The sequence below is a fragment of the Ruditapes philippinarum genome, unplaced genomic scaffold (genome assembly GCF_026571515.1).
Source record: "Ruditapes philippinarum isolate M1 unplaced genomic scaffold, ASM2657151v2 ctg3598_1_1_1_1, whole genome shotgun sequence".
Classification (NCBI taxonomy): domain Eukaryota; kingdom Metazoa; phylum Mollusca; class Bivalvia; order Venerida; family Veneridae; genus Ruditapes; species Ruditapes philippinarum.
Window position 1 is genome coordinate 147,763 of NW_026862647.1, and position 24,890 is coordinate 172,652.

Sequence of the window (24,890 nt, forward strand, 5' to 3'; positions counted from 1 at the left end):
TAAAAAGGACATGGACGCCCTTACATTTTACTGTTTTGTCTGTCTACAGATGGACAGCCTGATAGTAAGACGGACAAATTTTTATAAACGCAGATCTATATGCCCCCACTACTTAAAAATTAACAATGACACTACTGAAACTATTTTGCAAAAATTAATTACATTTTACAAAAATTTTGCAAAAATTAATTACATTTTACAAGTAATGTTTGAGAAAATCAAATTTGAGTTTTTACTATTCAAAGTTCACAATGCATATTGATGTTTTAATTCATTCATTTCAATGTTGTCAATATATCTGCTTATTCAATCCTACATTATTGTTTTCATATGAAATAATAAATATGTCTTGATGTTTATAAATTGTAGGTGACTAAAAATTACAGGTGAGGTTTTAATTACAAAATCTTCATTTGAAGAATGAAAGGTAAAGAAATGGATTATATTTATATTAATCAATATATAGGAACTCCTATTTTACCTGTCATTAAAATAATGTTAGTGTTATGATGAGGAAACATAATAATGAGCCGTGCCATGACAAAACCAACATAATGTGTTTGCGACCAGGATCCATGCTGTTCGCTATCAGTTTCTCTACTTGTTATAGGGTTTGTAAGCGAACAACATGGATCCTGATCAGACTGTGCCAATACGCAGGCTGGTCTGGATCCATGCTGGTCGCAAACCCATAATGTTGGTTTTGTCTTGACGCGGCTCATATCATGATATTATACCACGAGTGCTTCAGTTTTTCTGAGACCAAAAACTAGATTGCAGGGTACACTAGCTATGTTTTACCATAGGATAATGTACAAGATTGTTTACAATATGTCTAGTTTACATAAATTTAATGCTTATAAGAGAATTATTCAAGAAAGTACCTGAATGTTCAACATTTAAATATTTCTGTGTATTTTGATATAAATAGGACGATACAAGCTATAAATAAATTATACCTCTCCAACTTTAGGATCGGTTCCAGCGATGCCAACAATGAGGATACAGTCAGACTGTCTAATACACATCTTAGTCCACTTTGTCATTGTATAATCACACTGATACAGTATAACCCTGTGTAAATCCTCCTGCTGACCCAACCAACTAAACAACCGGAACTCATTTACACTGAAAATACAATCATAATATCAGTTTTCTCTTGTACATCAGACAATCTTTTTATACACTATAGCACCATATGAACGGTTATTTACTCCCATTATACAGTATATGTTTTTATATATAAAGCATCAAAAAGTTATGTTTTAGAAATATAATGGAATTATTTATAACAGTTTACAAATGGATATGCATGCAAACATGTATAAATAATAATTCTTATTAGTCATTCCACAATAGCTTATATTATTAATTAAAAATATGCATGTATTTCTAAATAGCAACACATTAAAAATCATAAGCAAGCATTCTCATTTTTATTATATTAGGACATGTTACATTGATATATCACTGCAAAGTAGAGAAAGTTATGCAACAAAACAATCATTGTTGGAATTCCATCCATCAATATCTTCTATAGATTCAGTAAACATTTGTTATATTACAAGCATTGATTCAATCAGTACAGACTGGTTATCACAATGACCTTATAATGATAGCAGTGTTTATAAGTTGTCTAACCTACCAGTATAGAATCAGCATAGTCTGCACATCCATGCACTTTAACAAATTTACTGTTTAACACTCTCAATTTCATTATTTCAAAAATGAAATGTCTCAGACTAACAATTGAGAGAATTCTAAATTCTAAGCAGGGCAAACACATTACTAAAGTCAGCATGGCAACATAAAAACACATACAAATTCATATTACAACTTATATTAAACATGTATCAAGCTTTTCTATTCTCATTTTATAATCACTTTTCAGAAATCATGATGCAGTGATCAGAAAATGCTCCCACCATTGATAGTTGGAATATGAAGATTATAATATTGTGACATTATAAAGCCATGACATACTGACAGTTAGTATGATTATTTCATGCATAAAGCACACATTGTTCACTTACTTTGATTGCACATCATCGTAAGCTCTAGTATACAATTAGTCAATCGTCAGAACAAATTTTTATTTACTTGTGTATACAATGGTGAAAATATTTAAAACAAACTGAGGAACACTACAAAAAAATATATGCTCACAATATATGTATTAATACTTTTGTTTAAAAATATTTTTACATTTAGTTAAAAGATGCTACACAAAAGGATACAACAGTGCAATATAATAATATAATATGACAGTGTCTAATCAAAGGACTATTTGTGATCAGTGTGAGGCGGAAAACAAACACAAAAGAGGGTCTATGTAGTATTTTCTACAATACCTTTTTTAATTTTTTCTGATTTTCTATGGGATAAAGTGTAGAGCCTGCATATTCTAGTGGGCAACCCATAAAAAATGTTTTTTTGAGGGAAAAAAATCAGTTTTTGTTCTGTAAACTGAACCACATTAATTTCTGATTGTTCAAACACAGTTTCATTTTACAAGAAGAATACAATTTTTTCTGAACAAAAAAAAAAGACACAACAACATTCTATGTATAGGTTACTTACGAGAATGAGTAGGCTATACACTTGATCCAATAAAAAAATCACTAACTGGACAGTCATTTTTATTGGTTTTTAACCCCACTCAGATCACAAAAAGACATATCTGATGTTATCGGCATAATGAATATGTTATTTAAGCATTTGAAACTGTTGATCATCAACATTTACTATATGGAACAAATGGTATTAATGCGGTATACAATAACTTAAAGATGGGTATCAGGGATTTTTTTAAGGATTTTGGGAACATGACCCATACCCATAAAATTGGGAATTTCAGCGGTGTTTTGTTAAAAATTGGGAAAAATTGCATGACTGAAATTTTACAGTGATTAAATTGATGCAAACAATTACTGTCTAGGATGGCATCTTCAAACATTTAAGCACTAATACAGTGAAGGAGCCCTTATTTTCAAAGATTTTAGCATTTTTATTCAATATTTTTATTTTGTAACTTTCAATTGGGAATTTTTTCCTGTAAATTGGGAAAATAATATACTATTTTCAATTGGGAATATGACCCAATAACGGCTATAAAATAAGCCAAAAAAAATCCCTGGGTATATCTACATTTCATACAAGCATTTGGGTTTTAATATCATTTATTATTTTCATTCCTAATCAATTGTTAAAAATATAAAAAATCTTCCATTAAACTCAATAAAATCAATGAATTGTTAATATTGTTAATATTAATTAACACTACATAGTGTTAACACTACAAGAATTTCTAGATAAGTATAAAAACTTGACAATACAATTGTGTCACTAATACATGCAATCTACTGGCAGCAAAGTTTGTGAGGGTAAATCAAACAATTAACTCACCTGTCAAATGCTCCAGCACCAAGCCATCTCTTAACAATGTCACTGGTAAATCTAGTCACTGGACCTATATAGTGTATTAAATTATCATTAAGTACCATATAGTGTATTAAATCACCATAATGGTACAATGGACAATAACTGTGAACACCGCTTTTTATAAATTTGCATTATTACCTACTAGTATACATAAGGACATGAGTTTTATTTATAGAGCAACTACTGTATATACTTATTGCTAAACAATAGTGGCAGCCATCAGCAATTTTTTACAAAAATATTATATGTAATAAACAGAACATAAAGAAAGAAAGAAATCAAACATAATTAATGACTTCAAGCATAAACATGTATATTATTCTACAAATATCAAGGAGTTACTTACAACATAATGAGAAAAACTCTTTTTCAAAACACAAGCTGGACATTACTCAAGATCATCCTGATCATTATCATAATTAATTATTATTACATTTGTATTTCTAATATATAGTTTTTTACTATTACTATAATTATTATTGACAACATAGCAACCATCAAGCTAAATCACTAGTGACCTTGACCTTTGATATGATGACTAGAATTGGATATTGTCAATAAATTGTGATCATTTGTGACAAGCCATTTGAATTTTTGTGTAGGTACCTTCAATGAATGAAAGAATAATGGTTCATGTAATTTGACTACTTTACTAGCAAGTTAGATATAAACTTACCAATAGCTTTTACTGCATGTTGTAATTCTAGTGTAAAGTTGGTAAGAGGAACATCACTAGAAGCTGGTAAGATGGCAACAGTTGCCAGATTATTCACTGACCCTCTTGCATCTACACCTTGCATTGTCTCTATATATATAAAACATACAGATTTATACATACAATAAATACACTCAAATGTTGATGAATATAAAGCAAAGAATACTCTAATCATTACTCTGCTTGAACAGGAAGTGATTACCCTCTGCTACCAGTATAGACAGGCCAGCCCAGCCTAATCTTTCATGTAATCAGAGCAGGCTCGTTACTGTTGGCTAGCCAACTTCAAATTTTCATTTTTATATCCCCAAAATTGATAATGAACAAGTCCATTTAAAGATAGTCTATGCTTACCTTTGGATAGAAATTTAATGAAATCTAGCAAATTCTTCCTGAATACATTTCAAAAGAGACTGTATCGTAATTATCAATTTTTATCCAAATATCAAATTTCAGCATAATATATCTTTAAGAAATTCAGCAGGTTAAGGCTTAAAGGTATGTAAGTGTATAAAATAAACAAAATAAGGAGCAATATATCTTACTAATAATGACAGGGAAAATTTTTCATATCCATAACTTGAGAGGGGCTACTAGTGACCAGTTTATGCACAACTATTTAGTCTAACTAATCTCTGTAATGTTACCCCTTCAATCTTTTTATTTTTGATACAGAAATCTTTCAATGATTGATCTAAATTCAGAACAGAACATGTTCCTTTCACAAATTCAGCTGAGTTATAAATACTACAAATTACTCAAGCACCGTAAAAAAAACCTATTCTTAAATATATCTCCATTGAAATATTTTTTTTTACAAAATAAGACAAAATGAAAAACCTACCAGATATTTGTAATGAATCTTTACTTCTCATAGAACCTATAATACGTTGACCCAGTAAATGAATCAACCTGGTTACAACCTGTGGAAACTTTCTCTTTATCACATTTAATAGTTCAGAAGGAAGCTTGGCTAATTCTGTGTCTCTGTGAAAAATAAAACAACAATGCACAAAATATGAACTAGAGAATAGGTTAAGAATTTGATTCTTTTTTTAAAAACAAAATATAATGCTAAAGGCGATGTAAAGTCCCTGAAACTGCACTTTTGTCAATATACTACAAGTTTCATTCGTATGAAAATGTAAACATCTATGTTTAGTACTATCGCCCTCCAACCAAAAAGGCTACCAACCACGTTCTATATATACGATAGACATGGGTCAATAATTTAAAAATAATTCTGTATGAGCAAACATGTAAAAATCCATAATTAGAACTGGTGTCCTTGACTTTCACCCATGTGACCCCTAACTCTATCAAAATCAGAAGACCCACCCAGGTATATACCTAACATCTGTGAAAAACAAGGGTCAGTGAATAAGCAAAAGGTTGAATAAGCAAAAGGTTGAATAAGCAAAAGGTTGAATAAGCAAAAGTGTAAACAATTATTTTTTTAACACAAATGACATTATTCACAATGACTTTAAACTCCACCAAAATGAAATAGGATTAATGAAATATGGTAAGACATTCCAACATAGACCAATTTCACAAACATTTACATTTGTCTCCATAAGACTATAAAAAGCCAAATTTGAACCTGCAAAATATATCACTGACAAATGAAGAAAAAAAGCTATAAATGTTTTATCTGATATTACTCAGGAAGGTAAGCAAAACCATGTTCAAGACAACATGGCAACCATACCTTACAGCTATTCCAGTTGTTACCCTCTCCTGCTGTGTAAGGACTTCGACAATACCAACCAGTTCTCCTCTACCATATTCTCCCACCATTTCCTTCTTATTACCTGCATTGGTTATCACAGTTCTCAGACGACCAGTTAATACAATATAGATAGAATCAGAATGGTCACCTTGTCTGTAAACATATAAAATGTAATAAACTCATTTAATGAAGGCTCAGCATTAGTTTGTTTTTTCAGTACAACATATTGAATACACAACTTAGTTTAAATATTGAACAAAAGTAGCGACTATTCCATTATCTTCCTGAAAAATAGTTCTGAAACAATTTTTTTAACTAACGTCATCAACTTTCTAGTTAACATTCTAGTGTAACAGTTATTCTAACAGAATTCATGAATTATATAAAACACTATTATGGTAATGAAATCTTGATAACAGTCAAAAATGATATAAGCGGCTAAGTTGATGTTTATTGTATAAACCAGTCAAATTGTTGATTGCCTGCCTTCTAAATCATTGTCAAATTGCAATAAAATATGCCCCTTTCTGCATGGATGTTTCAGTTACATTTATCAAGTTAAAACGTTTCTAGAGAGGAGATATATTTCGGAAATTATAGATATTTTTCATTATACAAGGAAAAATGGAAGTGATACAATTTTTACTGAGTACTAAAGAATCAATTAACTTACATTTGGATGGTCATATGACTACCAAAATTAACCAGTGACTTATTGCTATTCCTAATACAAATGCTTAAGTTTCAAATATCTGTCAAATATCTATTATTAGCAAGAAGCAGCTCATTTCTTACATAGAGGAAAATAAATGAGTGTAAGTTCTATATTCTATTTATTGAATGAGTTGAATAAAATGATATTATGCAAGCATCTGGCGAGCATAATATTACTTTATTTAACAAGTTCAATAAATTTAGTACTGAAGCTACACAATTGCAATATTCTATTTATCACAAATCTAAAATAAGAACTGTTTATAGCAAAAACAATTGGCTTTTCATTGACATAGTTATAATGTAACGCTAACATTCAGCAGTACTTACGCTATGCTTGTATAATGCAAATGATGTCAAAATATATGCACGCCCATACAATACAATACCTTTAATAATTTGAAATAACAATGATAGAAAAAAGACTCCTAACATTTTGTGCAACATTAAACATAACGGTAAATTAAGAATCTTTAACCTTTTATAATATCTATATAGTTAACAATTAATCTACATTTATTCCTTCAGTATCATCAAATCATGGACAAGAAACAGTTAACATATTAACTACCTGAAGAGAGCTCTACCAGCTTCTATCATCATCCAATCTAGAGCAAAGTCTATCTGACGTACAAATGGTGTTAGTCGTATCAGTGTTGTTGAAGCTACATTTAACACAACAGATGGCTGCTCTCTCATTATCCTGAAATTATCAATTTTATGTTACTTTAGTTAAGCACCTGTTTACTAGTATTGTTGGTATTTATGAGAAAAAAAAATGCAACCTCACAAAATTAAGATTTTTTTTTTCAAATCCAACATGAAGCTAATACTCATAACTCTGTTTGCATACTGTTGTAATGTTTGAAAAGTTATTTCATTGTAAAGATCAACTGTCAACAAAATTCAAATCTGTGGGAAGATAATTTTTACAAAGACCTGTACGAGTCATACAGCATATTAAATAAGAATATTCATAATACTATTCACCTCTACATAGTATCTTAAGAATCATGAAATAAAACTTGCAGATATATTTTGAACATAAAATGTATTAATAATTAAAATGGTTTAATTCTGGTAATACGATATACTGTATATGCAACAAAGAATGTCTTACAGGTAGAAATCCTTCTTTGAGATAACAACAACTCTGGTCTCATATTTTGATCTTATAGTAAAGAAAGAAGGTTCTCCCGTCAACACAGCTAGAGCTCCTACAATCTCACCTGGCTGGGCAGAAAATAATTTCACCTGAAAATATACACGTGTGTTCAAAATAACTCGCCCTGATGAACATGATGGGCTGAACCTTTTTTGAAATTGTTTATTCATGGAATATCAAACAACTTAAAGTGCCAGCTCACAATCTGCTTACACTGCATGAACATACAGACTGGCCTGTGTTTCTACTGGTCTGTCACTATACTAATGACAAATGCATGCCATTTTTGTCACTAAAACTAAAAAGATACCAAAAATCATTTGTATTTTAAATACATTTATAAAGACATACAGTACAATACAAACATTCACAAAAAATGCTTTACAAGTATAACTGAATATACAAGATTTTCAGTTACATGAAATATTGATACTAGCAGAAATGAGTTTATTTAAATATTCAAAATACCTCTTTTGATACTTCTCCAACATAATGCTGTAATACATTCAGCTGACCACTGACCACAAATAATATTGATGCTTCCTGAAAAATATCAAAAATCTCTGCCTTAACACAACTTCATTAAAACTAGGACAATTTTTTTCCCCCAGATTAAAAACAATCTAATGTAAATACTCTATTCACATGAATTTAATATTTACATATGTGCAAAATTTGCTCAATTTTATTAAAATTCAATATACTCTAATCTTTATGCCCACTTAACTTGCTTAGGAAAGTGATATTAACATTAGATTTGCTAGTTTGAAAAGAAATCAAATAATTTAGTTCTCAAAAGCAAACAGTGTAGATTATGATTAAACAACATAAATGTGTCTCTGATCTTGGTCTGAACTGGAAACATGGGTAAATTCAGTCATAGCTAGCAGGCTAGGGGTTAAAAACAATTTGGTTCCAAACAGTATTCAACCTATCCTGCTGTTTCAAATGATTTATGTGGTGAAATTGGCAGCAACTTGAAGAAAAACAAGTTAATACTGGTACAGATTCCATTTACACTAGGTTTATGGACTCCCTGTGTTTACTGGAAACATGTATACAACATACTTTTTTCTTATATATGATTTTGAAATAGTAAGTAATTATAATTGAAATAGTTTAGAACTATATATAAATTTTTTTCTTAAAATGATAACAGATTATTCTGAAAGAAAATTTGTACAATGACTGGAAGGTCAGTCATGTTGTAATACAAGGATAAAGCTATACCTGATCCCCTTGTTTCATCAGATTGACTCCACCTCTGTATGTATGTAAGTGTACCCTGTCCTCTAATAGTGACTCATCCTGCACATATATACAATATGATACAAGTTACATTTCTATATAATCATCTAAATGTAGTACATTGTAATAGTAAATCATTTCATTAGTAATCAGTCGTAATGGTTATTCATTTTAATTGATTGCAGAAAAGATGTCAGCAATATATACATGTATTACATCATGTCACAAGACTCCCAACACAAGGGCATAGACAACACTCTATATGTTAACCAAACCAAGTGGATTATCATAGAAGATCACTTACAGTATCAGACATATCATACAACTTTTATGCAGTAACAGGTACATAAATACACCATAGTTTAAGTATAACTGGTCTTTGAGAAATTATATAGCATTCTTTATACATATACACAATTTCTATGCATACTGATAGGAACCGTTGAGAGTCTAACTGTCATTATATGAAGGGTGCAATACACTTTATTTGAAGAAAAACACCTTAAATTGTATTCAAAACACCACATTTAAATCATATTCCTTTTTATTTTATGGCATTAATGTCTGGAAAAATTTGACCACATTTAAAAAGTTTTGGCATGTAAAAAAACTGTTACACCAAGGCTTAAAAAAACTAACCTTCAGTTTAAGAATCTTGACAAGATCTGCTTTTGCCATGTCCAGAATATCCTCATCTTTAAATGTCTCGCCACTTTCAGAGATAAATGGCTCTGAGGGACGTTTTATCTTCATTCTCGGACCCTGTGGTGACCCTGACATACCATCATCTGATACCTAGATATAATTCATATATAGCTAAATAAAATGTTTATTCCATATGTGCCCAGTGTTACATCTAGGCCGCGCGATTGCACGATTTGCACATTTTTTATGCAGATCGCGCATTTTAATGAAGTCCATGTGTTTTGTAGTATTCGTCAATATTTTATTTTTTCTACTTCTGTTTTTGAGCGGAAGATAGCTGTCTAAAATACCTGAACGTAAAATAAATGAATTCTTTTTGGTACGTCATATTGTAAGGTAAATGTATGCCCCCCACATTTTTTTCAAATCCCCCACATTTTTCAGTTGAGTGGGGGACAAAACCCCATAATTTTGAAATTCTAGATGCAACACTGGTGCCTATATTACAGTATTTCAATATTACTATGCTCTGTACTAGTACTAGACTTTTTTTATCTTAAGCAAGTGCTAACTTGGCCCATATATCAATTTTAGAAAGCAGTGGAGAATAAATGGCATTTAACACATTGTCATCATCCATAACCTTTCTAACAATGTCTTCATATGTAATACAATTTACTTAATCTAATCACATTTCTACATTAAATGCTGACAAGTATCATCAAGCTTGCCTATCAAAACTAACATATCAACAATACTTCAAACATTCCAATCTTACAGGAGAATAAACTTACCTGTCTTAACACAGTTTTGCTGGCATCAGTGACTCGAGCCCTCAAACAAGCAGCATCAAAATCTGTTATCCTGGTATCATTGTCTGACTCATCAGCTACACTACTGACACTTGGTGCCTGTACTTTACCTGAAAGAAACACCATGAGACATGATTTTAAAACTAGTTTGATTTATTTAACTAGGCCTGATAAATGTGTAGCAATGTTTGTTGTTTGGACTAGATGATTTAGTTACATTTCTATTCTGGAATTACTTTGTATATTATACATCTGCTACATTTCTGTCAATACTGCATGCAGCAACATAAACTTTCTTTCCATTTTTATCAACACTTGCAGCAATAACATTATGCCCATCCCACCAATATATTGATTCATGTTTTATAAATTCTAAAATATTGCAGTCCTGTACGTAATTTTGCTTTCAATATTTTTAAGTCACACCAACACTGTCAATGTAATATTGACTTACCAGCTAAACTGCTGGAGGTAAACTTCAGGTGTCTCTTTCTGTTTTATTTTAGACACAAGCTGGTATCTGAGTTGAATTAACACAATTTATGTAAACTTACTGGATAACTGCTTGACATGAAATAATCCAAAGACCATTGCAAAATTCAGACCCACAGTAGTGAGGCAAAATTTATTTGAAATCATTGACCTTTACCATACAACTTGAAGGCCCCTAATTTCTACTGGAATATGATCTGTAAGGTTCTTATTTAAAAAAAAATCTTCTGCACATAAATAACAGTCTTGATCTAGGTATAGTTACTGTATCATATATACACTAATACAAACAAGAGGGCCATGATGGCCCTGAAATTGCTCACCTGTATATAAAAACTCTCAATGAATAAGAATGATTTTGACCCCAAGGCTTTTATTTGAACAAATTGGTAGACACTCACCAGAAGATGTTTCATGCTTAATATCTAAACTCTAGCTTTTTTGGGTTTTTTTTAGAGATGATTTTTTTTCCAGTTTTTACTATATACATATAAGGAAAATTAATGACCCCGGGGCGAGGCCAATTTTAACCCAAGGGATTTAACTTGGAACAAACTCAACTCAACTCAACTTTATTTAAGTAAATAAAGGCCTCCGGCCCAAAATACACATCAGTATAAATATAATATTGTATACATGTATTGAATGAAGTTGCATAACATATAAAATTAGAATAAAATAAGTCAAGAGCTGGTACTTTTCAACAAGTGAAATACAAACAGAGATAGTTTATAGATGATTTCTTCATTTTGTGTATTCATCAGCGAATAAAAATCATTAATTGTAGTACCATTTGAATACCAATTAAAGAAATAATTAGTTTGGACGTCATTATACTTAGAACATTGAAAAAAGGCATGAAATTCACAATCAATAGCAGTTACATTATTTTGGTTAAAACAAAATAAACATATTCGTTCATGAAGTGGTATATTATTTTGTCTTCCCATTTCAATTGTTAATTTGTGACAGGTTCATCGAAACCTTACAAGAGCAACCAACTTGGTAGACACTCACTACATCAGATGCTGTTTCATGCCAAATATCAAAGCTCTAGCTCTTTGGATTTTTTAAAAGAAGATTTTTTAAGTTTTTTCTTTTGATTGCCATGGCAACCAGAGTTCTGCATGGAATTAAAATTCTTTGAACAATTTTCAAAGGTGGCCACCAGGAACATTCCTGTGAAGCTTGGATGAGATTGGCTTAGTTAATGAGGATATGTCATTTAAAGTAAAAGTTAACGGACATCGAATGAAAAGCGATCACAAAAGCTCACCTTGTCACTTTGTGACAGGTGAGCTAAAAAAGAAAAAAAAGGAAGCAAAATTAGGTATAAAATATACATACTGATGAGCAGTATAGGTGAAACATGTTTGGCATTTTGATTTATATCAAATAATTAATTGCATGTGAAGTCATTTTTCATATTTCTATATATATTAATTTATATATATGTTACCTGTAGCTTCATGTTTTTCATTCTCTGACTCAGATATACCAGCTTGACTACTGTGCCTCTTGTACAGTGGTGTTTGTGAAGCTATAGCATGTATAGACAGAGTCTTGAGATCCACTGAATTACGCTGAAATCAACAAAATAACTTTTCTTCAAATTTATACAAGAAAATTCTATTACGCAAAACATTGATGAAGAAGTCATAGAGAAATCATTTAAAAGAACAGCTATCTGAAAGACAGCCAGCTTGACCATTCTTGGTGCTTGACAGAATGAAAAAGGGCATAGCTCTGTAAGGGGTAATTCAGAGTTATATGATCACAAAGAACAAGTGTGTGGAGTTTTAACTTATTTCCTTCAGTAAATGTTATTCCAATCACTGAAATTGTATGATAAAAACAATAAAATGATTATGAAACACTGTAAGAATCTTACCCTGTTGATAAGTTCACTACTAAGACCAAGATAGTTGTGTAAAGCTGTGAAGGTTACCCTCTGTAGTCTTACCATGATCACCTGTTGACAAAATGGTCACATTATGATAAATATATCAAACAAATTAAAGTAATAGGATATATTTCTGTAATTTAGAGAAGAAGTACAGTTACATCATTCTAGGTATTGTTGTATGACCAAATCTTTACATAACTTCTTAAAAATAATTTTCCACTTTTTATTTGTATTAAATACAGTATGGATCATTATATAATCAAATACACATCAGTCAACTTGAGACTTGACATTCAATCAGATATATTACAGGGGCACAAAAATGTATACAGACTTCTGTGTCAATTTTATTCACTAATTGACAAATATAAGATCAACAAAATTGTACAATGAGATTAATCTACAAAGCTATCAAAATTAAGAAAAAATTGTAAACAAAACCTGAACAACTCTGACAAGAGACTCTGGGAACCTTTCAAACAATGATTGGAAAGCTGTAGCTGGTAATCTGTAACATATAATGTAAAGTGATCACCTACATAAATATTTAATGCAATATGAAACATCACCATGAACAATGTAAACTTACCCCGGTCTCTAACTTATAGAGAGTATTGGTAGTGACTGCTAATACAATCTGAATATACATGTATAGTAGAAAAAATGCATATCCTATTATATTCTTAATGAAGAAATTTCCCAAAAAAAAATTTTGAAAAATATTTGTTATGTAATTTTTCACACAAGTTATTTGCATATCCTCTTTATTATATAATTGATAATATGATTTTCTTTGTTAACTGCACCAATAAAACAAAAGAAACTGAATATAGCATATTATTTTGTAAACCAGATAAAATTAGAATATAAAAGGATGGTTATGTAAAGAGAAGTTTACTTACTTTAGAATGGTTGTATCAACAACAGCTCTAGCTGACACTGTCTTGTAAGGCTGAGGTTTACCCTTCAACAAAAATATATTAAATCAAGTTTGGATTTCCTACGAGAAGGAGAGAAGAAACTTCAGATCTAAAAGATAATTATGCAATGTTAATAATCAAGATATTACACAAGAATAATATGAAAGATGTGTCTTTCAAAACTGACCATCTTCATTTCTATACAGAGTAAATTACAAAATAGACATGGCATGTTAAGGGTTTTTATACAGCAATAAGATTAGTTTATCAATGTTAAATACTTACAGTAATAAAGTCTAGAATACTGAGTAGACTGTGTATACTGTCCCCAGTGTCAACCTCTTTCACCAGATACTCAGATCCCTGTTTAACATTTCAATATACAATTTATAAACATTAATAACTGACTTAATACTTGAAAGTAAAAGATGGTAATATTTTATCAAGTTTGACTGCTTCAAGCTTAGCTATTATCGTTTAAAGTAAAGATTTCAAAATTGCAAAAATAAATTTGATTTATCAAATAATATAATTATGCAAATTTACATACTTGTTTTGTCAAGACCTCTCAAATCTATCAACAAAAGTTTATGAGACATTTTTTTCAATTCAAATGTCAAAACAAAAATGATTGAAATGTAAGATACATCTCATAATCCCATAAAACAAAACAAAGTAAGTATTAATTGAGAGAGTTAATCCCTTACCCCTTCAGTGATGTAAACATTTATTTTGCCACTTTGAACTACATATATACAGTTGTCTTCATCTCCAACCCGGAACAGGTAACTCCCTGCTGGCACAAACTTTGACTCCATATGTTTACAAAGCTCTAAAAACAATGGTTTCTCAAAGTGACCAAATACCCTGCAAAATCAAAACATGTCAATAAATTGTTTGTAGAAATATAATAATTTTGAAATTTTCTCTAAAAACAATGAATAATTTTGACCAAGCTGAAAGATGGCCATTTATGACATTTAGCATGTTCAGGTTTAATAGGGCTTAAAAAGCTTTATACTGGTCATAAAATTATCAAACAACAACAAAGGCATATTGTCTCATTAAAGGTATGAACATAGTCATTTAAATCAGACTGCAAAAATTAAGTATTTTGGCATATGAAATAATAATCCCATGTAAAAAGCATATTTAAGGAGTCTCAACATGACTATACAATGAAGATACATGTAATTGTTCTAACCGGACACTTCTGAGCATGTAGAGCACCTCTGATGGAATCCTGTGATCTTCCTCCATATCTGCTCCATCCGCTTCAAAGAAAGATTTTGGTGGTCCTTTCACCTGCAGAGTTGGCTGGGATGGATCTTTCTTTAAGCGCAGTATCTTTGAAAACCTTACAATATGAATAAATTATTTTAGTACATACATGATAATCAATTACTTTGTAAGGCATTGTGCAACAGTTTCACACTGTTTTCAGAACACAAAGGCACAACAAAACAATTCAGATTGTTACCTTTATATTTCAAAAGCTAAAAATTAGAGTATAATATGTTATATTTCATGTTACTCTCTGAAATTCCCAGCTTCTGAAAAAATTGCTGGCCTCAGCAAATTTTACTATTAACTACTTTTGCCATACCATGTTGACAGCTTTGAGTATTTAGTAAGTGAGTGGAAGATAAAGTTATACATGTAATTATCTTCTTACTTTCTAGCAAGCATCATGATTTCTTTTTTATTCAGTTCAGCTCTGCCTTTCCCCTGTCCCAATCCTGCAGCATTGATTGTATTCCGAGAAAAACTGCTTACCTATAGTAATAAAAGAAACATTTGTATTCAATATGATTTCTTTTTGTCCATCTGTGTCATATAACATCAATGCATCAGTAATATTTTAGTGAGTATGCAAACTTGTTGATTTAACAGTAATTAAACAATAAAATGTTTTTTTTCCATACTCATTCCCTATCAATGGTAAGTAGTGGTAGGGTTTGGTTAAGGGTGTGTTTCTTTGATAACACAATATGCTGATTCATGCATGTACAAATGGTATGTCAACTCTGTCAATGGTGACTTTGTCAAAAATATTTTTGTGGCTTTCTTTATACAGTAATATCTGAACAAGCAGTCACGCCTGCACAACAGCCAATTTTTATTCAACGGTCAGCTGAAGTCCATCTGTACATTTTTTTCTTTAAATGCATTGCGTATCACACTAATCTGTGATATGCAGCCAACGGTCACTCTACTTAATCAAATCACGTATACAATGACCAACAATTATCGGGCAACAAAGTTTCACATAGGTAAAAACACACAAGCATGTGAAGAGAAAATCTATAAATGCCCTTACGCGACCTAGATTCAGCCCTACCCAGCTGCACCTGTGTATTTGACAATTAGCAAAGTGTTGATGAATGGTAAATATAAGATTAAACCCGCAAACAGTAATTTACGGATAGTGTTTTTATTGTTGTTTAATGTTTTTGTGAAAATTATAATTAAAGGATTAATGCGGTCGGTGTTTTTATCATGAAAAAACACTCACGTTATTTAATTTAGTTGGTGTAAATTGAATATTGCGATAATTGAACTCATTAATTGTTTGATTAATTGTACGTCAAATTGTAAATATGATGTCTTTAAAACATGCTGAATTAACAATTTTTTATTCTCTATGGCAATCATGTTACCATGAACACAAAACTTTCATCTCTCTTGAGGATCGTGTTAGAGTCATTCATATGCTAGATTCTGGACGTTCTTCTAGATTTACCGCTGAGTTTGGCATAAGCCATACTCAAATTCATTAATTAATTAATATATGCAAAATAAATAAAATGAAATAAAATTTGAAATTTATACATAAGTCTGTAGTATGTTTCATTGGAAATACTATGCATGTTTATTGCAAAATCTGTGTACTGTGAGCAGCCATTTCTACTCCTTCCCTTCCATGACTGCTGTTTTATATACATTTGTACTACACTGTGTAATAAAAATTAAACAATCTATTTTTGTCTTCAAATCTTTTTGGACCAAGATTGACCTAAACTCTCAATGATAACCATACATAAGTGAAAACACATATGCACTTCATAATCATAAAATATAAATAACAAACTTTTAATATGAGATTTTCCACATATTACCTTCCTGAGCATCTTGCGTCCATAGAAGAGGACTTTGTCCCTCTTCCTGAACCGGTACTTCTTGTGTGTACCACTTTGGCTCTGCTGAGCCGCTAAAATAGTCAAACAAACTTGTAACACACCTAAATAAACTTCATTTATACAATCACATCAACAACAGAATTAGATCAATGACAATTCAAGGTTTCTTTAAGGGAGGGTTGTTACACTTGAGTTCTATTTTTGCAAAACAATGGCAGTAAACAACTGTTTTTGAAGAATTTCAATTTAATAATCCATAAATTTCATCACAAATGTAACAACAATGACTAAATTAAAAATTAAGATTATATTTCTAATCACTTAATGTCATGAAATCTAATACATTTGTACAAATACTGAAATAAATACATCAATCAGTGTTTGAAATTAGCAGTAGTCTGATAGCCCATGACTACCACATTTCTCCTTGGGCTACCAATATTTCGCAGTAACAAGCCCGACCGGGCTACTGTATTTTCAAAGGCAATATAAAGAAATGATTGGAACGAATGAATCATAATAGTGAAATGTCTTTTGAGCTAGTGAATATTCTAATTTGGTAGCCTGACCAGCCTTTTGGATTCAAATCCTAATTTCGTACACTGCATCAATGTTAATATTATTTTAGTTACCTCTTTTCTTTAGCTTCCATAGTCCAAAGACAACAATGACTAGGGTGGTGATAATAGCCACAGAAACTGCTACCACAATACTCTGAAATTATATAAACAATTCATTTAATGTACGAAGCCATCCAATTATGTTGGTTCCCAAACTTAAAAGCGCTGCGCATTTGCACACGGCAAAGCTGGGGCGACGTTTGAATTTACAATCGGATGGCTTCGTACACAGCCGACTGGAGATGGAAATCTATCGAAAGATTTTGTAAATGGAGGAAAACGGTGATAATCTTGATGCTTATTTCAGCTGTTGCGTTGTTTATATTACCGTTGAAGTTTAAAATTGACCATCATCGTGAAGAATTATATCTTCTGTGTCGATGGACCAAAGGATTATGTGAAAATATTGGAAATGGAATAAAATACATGGTGATTATGACGGTAGGGGTGCGGATTTTTTCCGGCGAACATTTTTATCTTGTGTATTATTATAGCGGACCCACCCTTATTATAGATGTTGAAATATGATTTTTTTTCAAAACGGCTTATATTATGATCAGTACATGTGCTGGGATTGACAAATATGCATTTTATTTGGATTTTAAAGGCGTTTTGAGCTCCAAACCCCAAGTGTCTGTGGAAATTTATGGATAAAGGTTTGTTAAGATACAAATTCGCATACTTTTTCCGATAAACGTAAAACTGTAAAAAAGAAAACGCGAAGTGTTTCAATGAATGACAAGCACTAGGCATCTTACTAAAGTCAGATCATATTTTGAAAGTCTCTCTGCAACTTGTCGCTTTATTTCTTCTTCAATATCGCTAATCTTTCCCTTTAAATTTTCTGCAAGCTCATCAAGTGATGTTTTACTCATTTTGACATTTCTGCGTTTTGGTGAAACTGAAGAGTATCATAACAAGGATAATTAAACCCAAAGATTAAATAAATAACACAAAGGTTTTTATCTCGACGAAAGTGATAGAGCGAACATATACATGTACTTTATTTCCATGCACGAACGACAGCACATGTATAAATGTCTTGTGACGAAAAACATTTCTTTTAACATCTGCCCATCAAATTTTCTATTCTTGTAAATATTTTCTTAAAAAAAAACTGCATTCATTTAAAAGCGACCCAATTTAGATCTAGCATTTGACTTTTTGTAAAATAAAAAATGACAAATATTAACTTAACATAAATGTCATGTGTATTTATGTGATGATAACTGGAGTGTAGGGTGTGGAAGACTAGTGGAAGAAGCTCGAAAGCCTTTCACATCACCGAGACTATCGAAGAATAACGGTTTTTTTACATAAAGAAAGTGTTATTGGCACATATACACAGTGTACCTTCCTGCCTAGACTAAATCTTAATCATTAAGAATTTTAGATGCTACAATCAAAACAAAAACAAACTGTTGATACTGGACGTCAAAGTTAAGATTCTTTTACAACAATTCAAAGAATATTAGAAGAAAGCAAAAAGTTAGTTTGGAAATTTTTTGTTGCACCCTTGGTCCACGCTTATAACGTTGAAATACACAACAGCACTGCATGGTTTCTCTCCATATTACATCCGCACCTCAACATAGTTACGACAGATATTATTATTCTTTTGCACTTTAAATAGTCTTTTGGGCATGTGATAAAAAGAATATTATATTCGTGTAGGTTCATTACTGATTTTATTGAACTCATTTAATAAAATAATATTTTGCACACAATAGGCTAGCATCATAGAATGTATTAATTTATTCAATTCGTTCAATAGTCAGTATTGAACTTACACTCATTCAACAATGTCTATTTATAACATATCCGTAGCGCTTTTGCGACTCCGTAAAATGGTATTGCAATGCATATATTTTGACGTGACGTCATTTGCGCTATACAAACATAATAGCTAGTGTACTATAGACGTGTCAATGAAATAATAACTCTTTTTTTACTTTAAACAGTCTTTATTTTGGTATTTGATAAATAGAATATTATATTATATTCGCATGATATAATATTATTCAACTCGTTCAATAAATTCAGTATTGAACTTACACTTATTCAATATCCTAAATGAATGCTATAATTGTTTAGAAAAGCAAAAGTGTCGGACCACATGTTTTACAACATTATACTATGCTGCGCATCGCCAGTATGTTTCACTTTCTGTGAAGTAAGAAGAGTGTAATCACTGAGCTGTGAAGGGAGCCTAACACTATTAGTGTAGTGCGGTTAACCTTTCGCAATTTGTCTGAAGAAAAGTAAAAAAAAAAAGATGTGTATAAATTTTGTTGTATTCTAAGTGTTCATAATACACATTTAGCAATCAACATGATCATACTTGAAATTTTGTTTCTGATGGAAAAAAATCAAATATACGTACAATGGTTTTCGAAAGAAAGGAGAGACAGAAAGAAGAATTATGTTGAAGTTTCGCGCCAAGTCGCCCCATGACAAACATTAACATATTGTAATGAACTTGGATTCAAAATTAGGGGCTATTGTAGCTATCAATGTTTTTCTACGACTTAATTTTTATGTTTAAAGTTTATCGTATCAAATTCAATGCACAATCAAATATTTATAAACATGATTTAAATTTAGGGAAACCAAAACTCGCAAAAAAAAGATCTTGAGATTTTTTTTAAATTTTCTATACGTTAAGTTTCCTATATATGGAAAATTTAACATCTAGAACAATAAACATTGTATCAGTGTGAAAAGACGAGTTTTTTTAATAAAATATACTAAATTATTTTTATCATATCATAATATCGGGGAAAAGAACGCTTTCATGTGTTTTAGTATAAAATGGACCAAATCAAAATAAGGACTAATGCGAAACTAAATCTATGTTTATGGGTTTATCATTTGTCGTTAGAAAATCAAAAACTTCATCCGATTCGAGGTATATTCCAAACAATATCGCTTCACGATACGTTGAATATTCGTCTCTGTGATGAAAAGCAGTGTAAAATAATTTGCAACTTGTCGGAAATACCTTTAAATCAAGACAATGATATTACGAAAGCATATAATAAGTTAAAGGACAGGTTGAAGATTGGCATTGAAGTTTGCGTTAAGAAAAGGATACCAGTGGGAGCAGGTCTAGGAGGTGGGTGTAGTAATGCGGCAGCCATACTACAATTCCTAAATCGTTTCTGTGAACCAGAATATAGTATTAGCGAGTTACAGAAGCTTGCATCTGAAATAGGATCAGATGTCCCGTATTTTCTTGAAGGTGGCACATGCTCTGTTACCATTCGTTCCAGTGTAACTGTAACCCGTCTGCATGAAATGAAACCCAAATGGTTTTTACTTATTTATCCGAACTTTAAAGCTTCAACTGCGCATGTTTACAAAGAATTTGACTATCACGGAAAACAAGTACGAGATTTAAATGATGTATATCCAAACTTGGAGGACAACTTTGGAGAAAATGACCTTGTACCTCCTGTTTTTTATCTGTATCCCGATCTACAAAAAATGCACGAAGAATTATCGGACATAGTAAACAGAGAAGTATGTATGACCGGTTCTGGATCAACGTTGTACATTCCTGTGAACGGAAAGACGGAAGCGGAGCAGTTGAAGAAGATCGTCGAAGATCATATTGATGGCGTTTGGACACATGTTGCACAGTCGGTCTCTGTCTCAAACGATTAGAACTGAACTTACCGTTCTCACAATGTATAATATAGGAATCTCTGGATAATATAGTGGTACAATTCAACTTGTACAATATATACATGTATCATCTTTTTGCGAGCACACTTTTACTTCCGATCGCAAGATCTTTATCATTTATTGCAATTAAACTAATACAATATCTATAATTGCGACGAAGGAAAGCATATATTCCGTTCTGGTATGACCCCATTGTAATGCACATATTCTGCTATAGAAAACACTTTTATATTATATTTTATATTATATAGAAAACAGATATTTTCACATTTATTTTGCGGGGTGTTTTATGCATTTGGCCGTGTTCTTTGAACTTTTCTCGATCAGCAATGTTAATGATAACTGATATGTTTCCGCAATGCATTTTCGTGTTTGAACAGTTCTTCAAAATAAAAATGTTTTGGTGTTTATTTCACGTACTTTTGTTTACATAACTTGTATCTTTGTAAATTGATACGATAACGCTCATATCGCGAGCGTATAGTCTAACATAGATAATCTTACAGATAAGCATATCTTACTTTTTAAATGAAAATGATATATTTATATTTAATTCAAATTGTTTACACAGTGCGGGTAACAAAATAGCATGAAATGAGAGGACAAAATTAGGAACATGATATGATTATGTTCTATACTTAGAGCATTCATTTCAACGGTTATTTTAGAACAATCTTTATTTAAAAACACCTAATTTAACAAGTCATATCGGAAAACATTTTATAATGACATATATTCTATTTTCAGTTTGACACATCGCTGCAAATCATGTATTTTTGTTTTGCAGCCTAGTGAGAATAAACAATATAGGTAATAGACAATCAATTCCTTGCGAAGAATATTGATATGAAGTAATAAATTCTGTGTCTTGTCATAATTTTCCACTGCTTGTTCAGACTGTCATGATATTATGTATATACGTAATACTATGTGGTCATGATGCATTTGCTTAGAAATGCAATCATTATTATAAGTAGGTTTTTCCTTGTCACCTTCTTTATACGTGTTGCATGGTTTGCAAAAATAACTGAAATAAGTGCCAAGATTTTACAACAATACGCAATAAAACTTGCAGCATTCTTTTAACAAATGATATATTTAAACCTCGCACAGTGAATCTTTCGAAATGCTGGGAAAAATACTACTTAAATCACTTGAATCCAAAATCACAAGAAATGTATCTATCTAATGATCCGTTGGTTAACCCATTACTTCATATACACGCCTTTTAACGCCTTTTTCACCCCCCCCCCCCCTTTTTTGTTGTCTCAAATGATGAAAAAATGCCTTATTTAGGCCCCAAACACTTGTTTTTGTTTGAGAAATGTTGTTAAAAAAAGTGACCTCTTTTTCGGCGCGGCCCCCATCCAAAAGATACATCAGGGGGTTGCCAGAAGGGGGATGTGCCCCCTTCTGTTTGGGGGGTTTGAAGGGGGGCGGGCGGAGTCCCCCTCATCGCCAAGAAAATTTTGGACTTGTGAGAGGCTATAAATTACCCAAGATTGATCCTTAGGCAACGTGTAACCAACGCTGAAAAGCATTTGACTCTATCTCTATCCATTGAGAAGTTGCAGCACTTTGAAATCAATTTTGATGGAAAAAATCAACGCAAAATAGTGATTTTTTGGCAATTTTGAGATGTCCCCTCGTTGCCATGGTAACAGAAAAGTTAAGCCTGAGCATCTTGTGTCAAGGGCAATGGTCCAGTCAACATTTGTGCCAAGTTTGATTAGTGATGAAGCAGTTTTTATAGTATTATAGCAATTTGAACTTGTAACGGGAGACTTTTCAATGAAAACAGCCATTTTTCACAAAATGCTCATGAAGTAATGGGTTAAGACTAGACTCAGTAATATCGAAAGAGTTCATTTGCAAACTTGAAACGCATACTTATATGTCTGCATTTGCTAAACGAATTCTTATCAAAATTTTTAAAATTTACGTTTTATCATACCAGGTATTACATGTTTTTTTTTTCATTAAAATTTTAGACATTCATATTACTGTTTCAAAATCAATACTTTTTTTCATCGATCACCGACCTACCACAATATTCAAGGAACTGTTTCATCTGGTCCAGATTATTTTTCAATTGTGTTTAAGCATCATTTTCATGTAGCCTTACTGAAAAGATACTGATGTTATTTTGTTACAACCATAACTATATATATCTAATATAAATAAAATGAAATATAATGATAGTATTTTTGTTTAGTTTCAGCACAATCTTCATGCGAATTAATGTCTGGATCAGTTTTCCGATCGATAGTCACAGAAATATGTCTTAAAAGAAATTCAACAATCGCCCATCGTCGGCCTAGTTCAATATCGATCTATCATCGATTACCTTTTTATATGTATTGAAACACTATTAAATATGCATTTTCAACGTTCTATAAATAATCATAAATCGCCGTGAATATAAAAGAAGCGAGCATGTTTGGGTATCAGTGGGGTTAATTTTGGCTTAAACAGGAATAAAATCTATTTTACAGATCATGTGCCAATAAACTTAATATGGGATATTATTAAAGTTAAGTTTATAGGTTGAATAATGAGGGTGTTTAATTTTCTTGGCAACAGCTTTTTGTTAAAACACACCACCGGTAAACATAATAGTGTCAAGTAACTAATTGGTATTTATAAACAGAATGATTTTGTACTACATTTTGTATTTTGAAATGTCTGTGTAAATGCATATTCACAATTATTATCAGGGACGTATATATACATGAACATGTATATAACATTTATTTAGTATACATGTAATTTTGTCATATATGTTTTTCAGAAACATTTTTTTATCTAAATGAATGCATATGATAGATAGTTACAGAATTGTTTTACGCAGAATGGAAAGGTGTTTTTTTTTAAACTTTCGTAGATGATAACAAACAAGCGAAAAAAAGCGGGAAATGGGCTCAGTGATTTTGTTTTCGAGTTAGATGTCCTTCACTTAAATTTTTTCACTTATTTCAAATATTTACATTCAAATGCCAGAGTTATAACCCTTGATTATATATACGTACTGCTTAATTATAGTCAGTAGTAATTCTTTTAGGTTATTATACGTATAGAGTAAAAAATACCATTTATAGATACACAAGTTGCAAGTGCAGATAATTCTTTAAATATAGATGCTAGTCATGAAAGTTTTCGTACACGTTTGTTTAATTATAATGAACAAAACAGTCTGAAGTTTATTCTTTTTTGTAATAAAGAGTACAGAGTAAAAATTACCATTTTTAAGCAAAAAAAAAAATATTAATAGGTGGTCCAATTCTTGACATTGCTACCTTGTACCTTCTCAAACATGATGCCAATGATGAATGAAGATCAAGAAAATATATTTGAAGTAATAAAACCCTATAATCAGAAATTATACCACCGGGTTAGGGTGAGGATAAGTATTAATAATAATGTTAGTAATAATAGTAGAGCTTTTGTGGATTAACAAAATACACCAGCGCTAGACCTTGGCACTACTCATATACTACATGACCACAGTTATACTTATAGAGCTTTCAGTACTTTGATTCAATTGCGAATTGTAATAGTAACGTTTTGTATTATTACAGCAATTGTACAATTTGTTATTAACATAGTTGGTGCATGGTAACTATTACCAGTTTAACAAATATATCATTTTTAAT

General features: G+C 31.2%; 2 protein-coding genes across 5 annotated transcripts in view; one reads left to right on the forward strand and one right to left on the reverse strand.

Moving 5' to 3' along the window:
• The window catches only part of LOC132719703 (patatin-like phospholipase domain-containing protein 7), a 39,560-nt gene extending 20,678 nt beyond the window's left edge, over positions 1–18,882 (reverse strand). For 2 of the 4 annotated variants that reach the window (XM_060703543.1, XM_060703540.1), the window contains exons 1-23: positions 18,309–18,882; positions 17,563–17,644; positions 16,910–17,001; positions 15,466–15,566; positions 14,995–15,147; positions 14,498–14,657; positions 14,076–14,153; positions 13,773–13,834; positions 13,312–13,378; positions 12,856–12,936; positions 12,424–12,547; positions 10,455–10,582; positions 9,655–9,810; positions 8,998–9,075; positions 8,236–8,310; positions 7,723–7,856; positions 7,174–7,305; positions 5,868–6,041; positions 5,001–5,143; positions 4,118–4,246; positions 3,406–3,469; positions 2,034–2,057; positions 960–1,128 (exon numbers count right to left, since the gene is read on the reverse strand). In XM_060703543.1, the coding sequence (XP_060559526.1) occupies positions 960–1,128; positions 2,034–2,057; positions 3,406–3,469; positions 4,118–4,246; positions 5,001–5,143; positions 5,868–6,041; positions 7,174–7,305; positions 7,723–7,856; positions 8,236–8,310; positions 8,998–9,075; positions 9,655–9,810; positions 10,455–10,582; positions 12,424–12,547; positions 12,856–12,936; positions 13,312–13,378; positions 13,773–13,834; positions 14,076–14,153; positions 14,498–14,657; positions 14,995–15,147; positions 15,466–15,566; positions 16,910–17,001; positions 17,563–17,644; positions 18,309–18,425 (2,523 nt within the window). In that variant the 5' untranslated portion in view covers positions 18,426–18,882. The remainder of the gene's footprint in view (positions 1–959; positions 1,129–2,033; positions 2,058–3,405; positions 3,470–4,117; positions 4,247–5,000; positions 5,144–5,867; positions 6,042–7,173; positions 7,306–7,722; positions 7,857–8,235; positions 8,311–8,997; positions 9,076–9,654; positions 9,811–10,454; positions 10,583–12,423; positions 12,548–12,855; positions 12,937–13,311; positions 13,379–13,772; positions 13,835–14,075; positions 14,154–14,497; positions 14,658–14,994; positions 15,148–15,465; positions 15,567–16,909; positions 17,002–17,562; positions 17,645–18,308) is intronic. The other 2 variants (XM_060703541.1, XM_060703542.1) reach the window with 2 other exon arrangements.
• Positions 18,883–20,361: 1,479 nt separating this feature from the next.
• On the forward strand, positions 20,362–21,216 carry LOC132719700 (4-diphosphocytidyl-2-C-methyl-D-erythritol kinase-like). The gene has a single exon (XM_060703535.1). The coding sequence runs from the start codon at positions 20,362–20,364 to the stop codon at positions 21,214–21,216; it is 855 nt and encodes a 284-aa protein (XP_060559518.1).
• Positions 21,217–24,890: the final 3,674 nt, after the last annotated feature.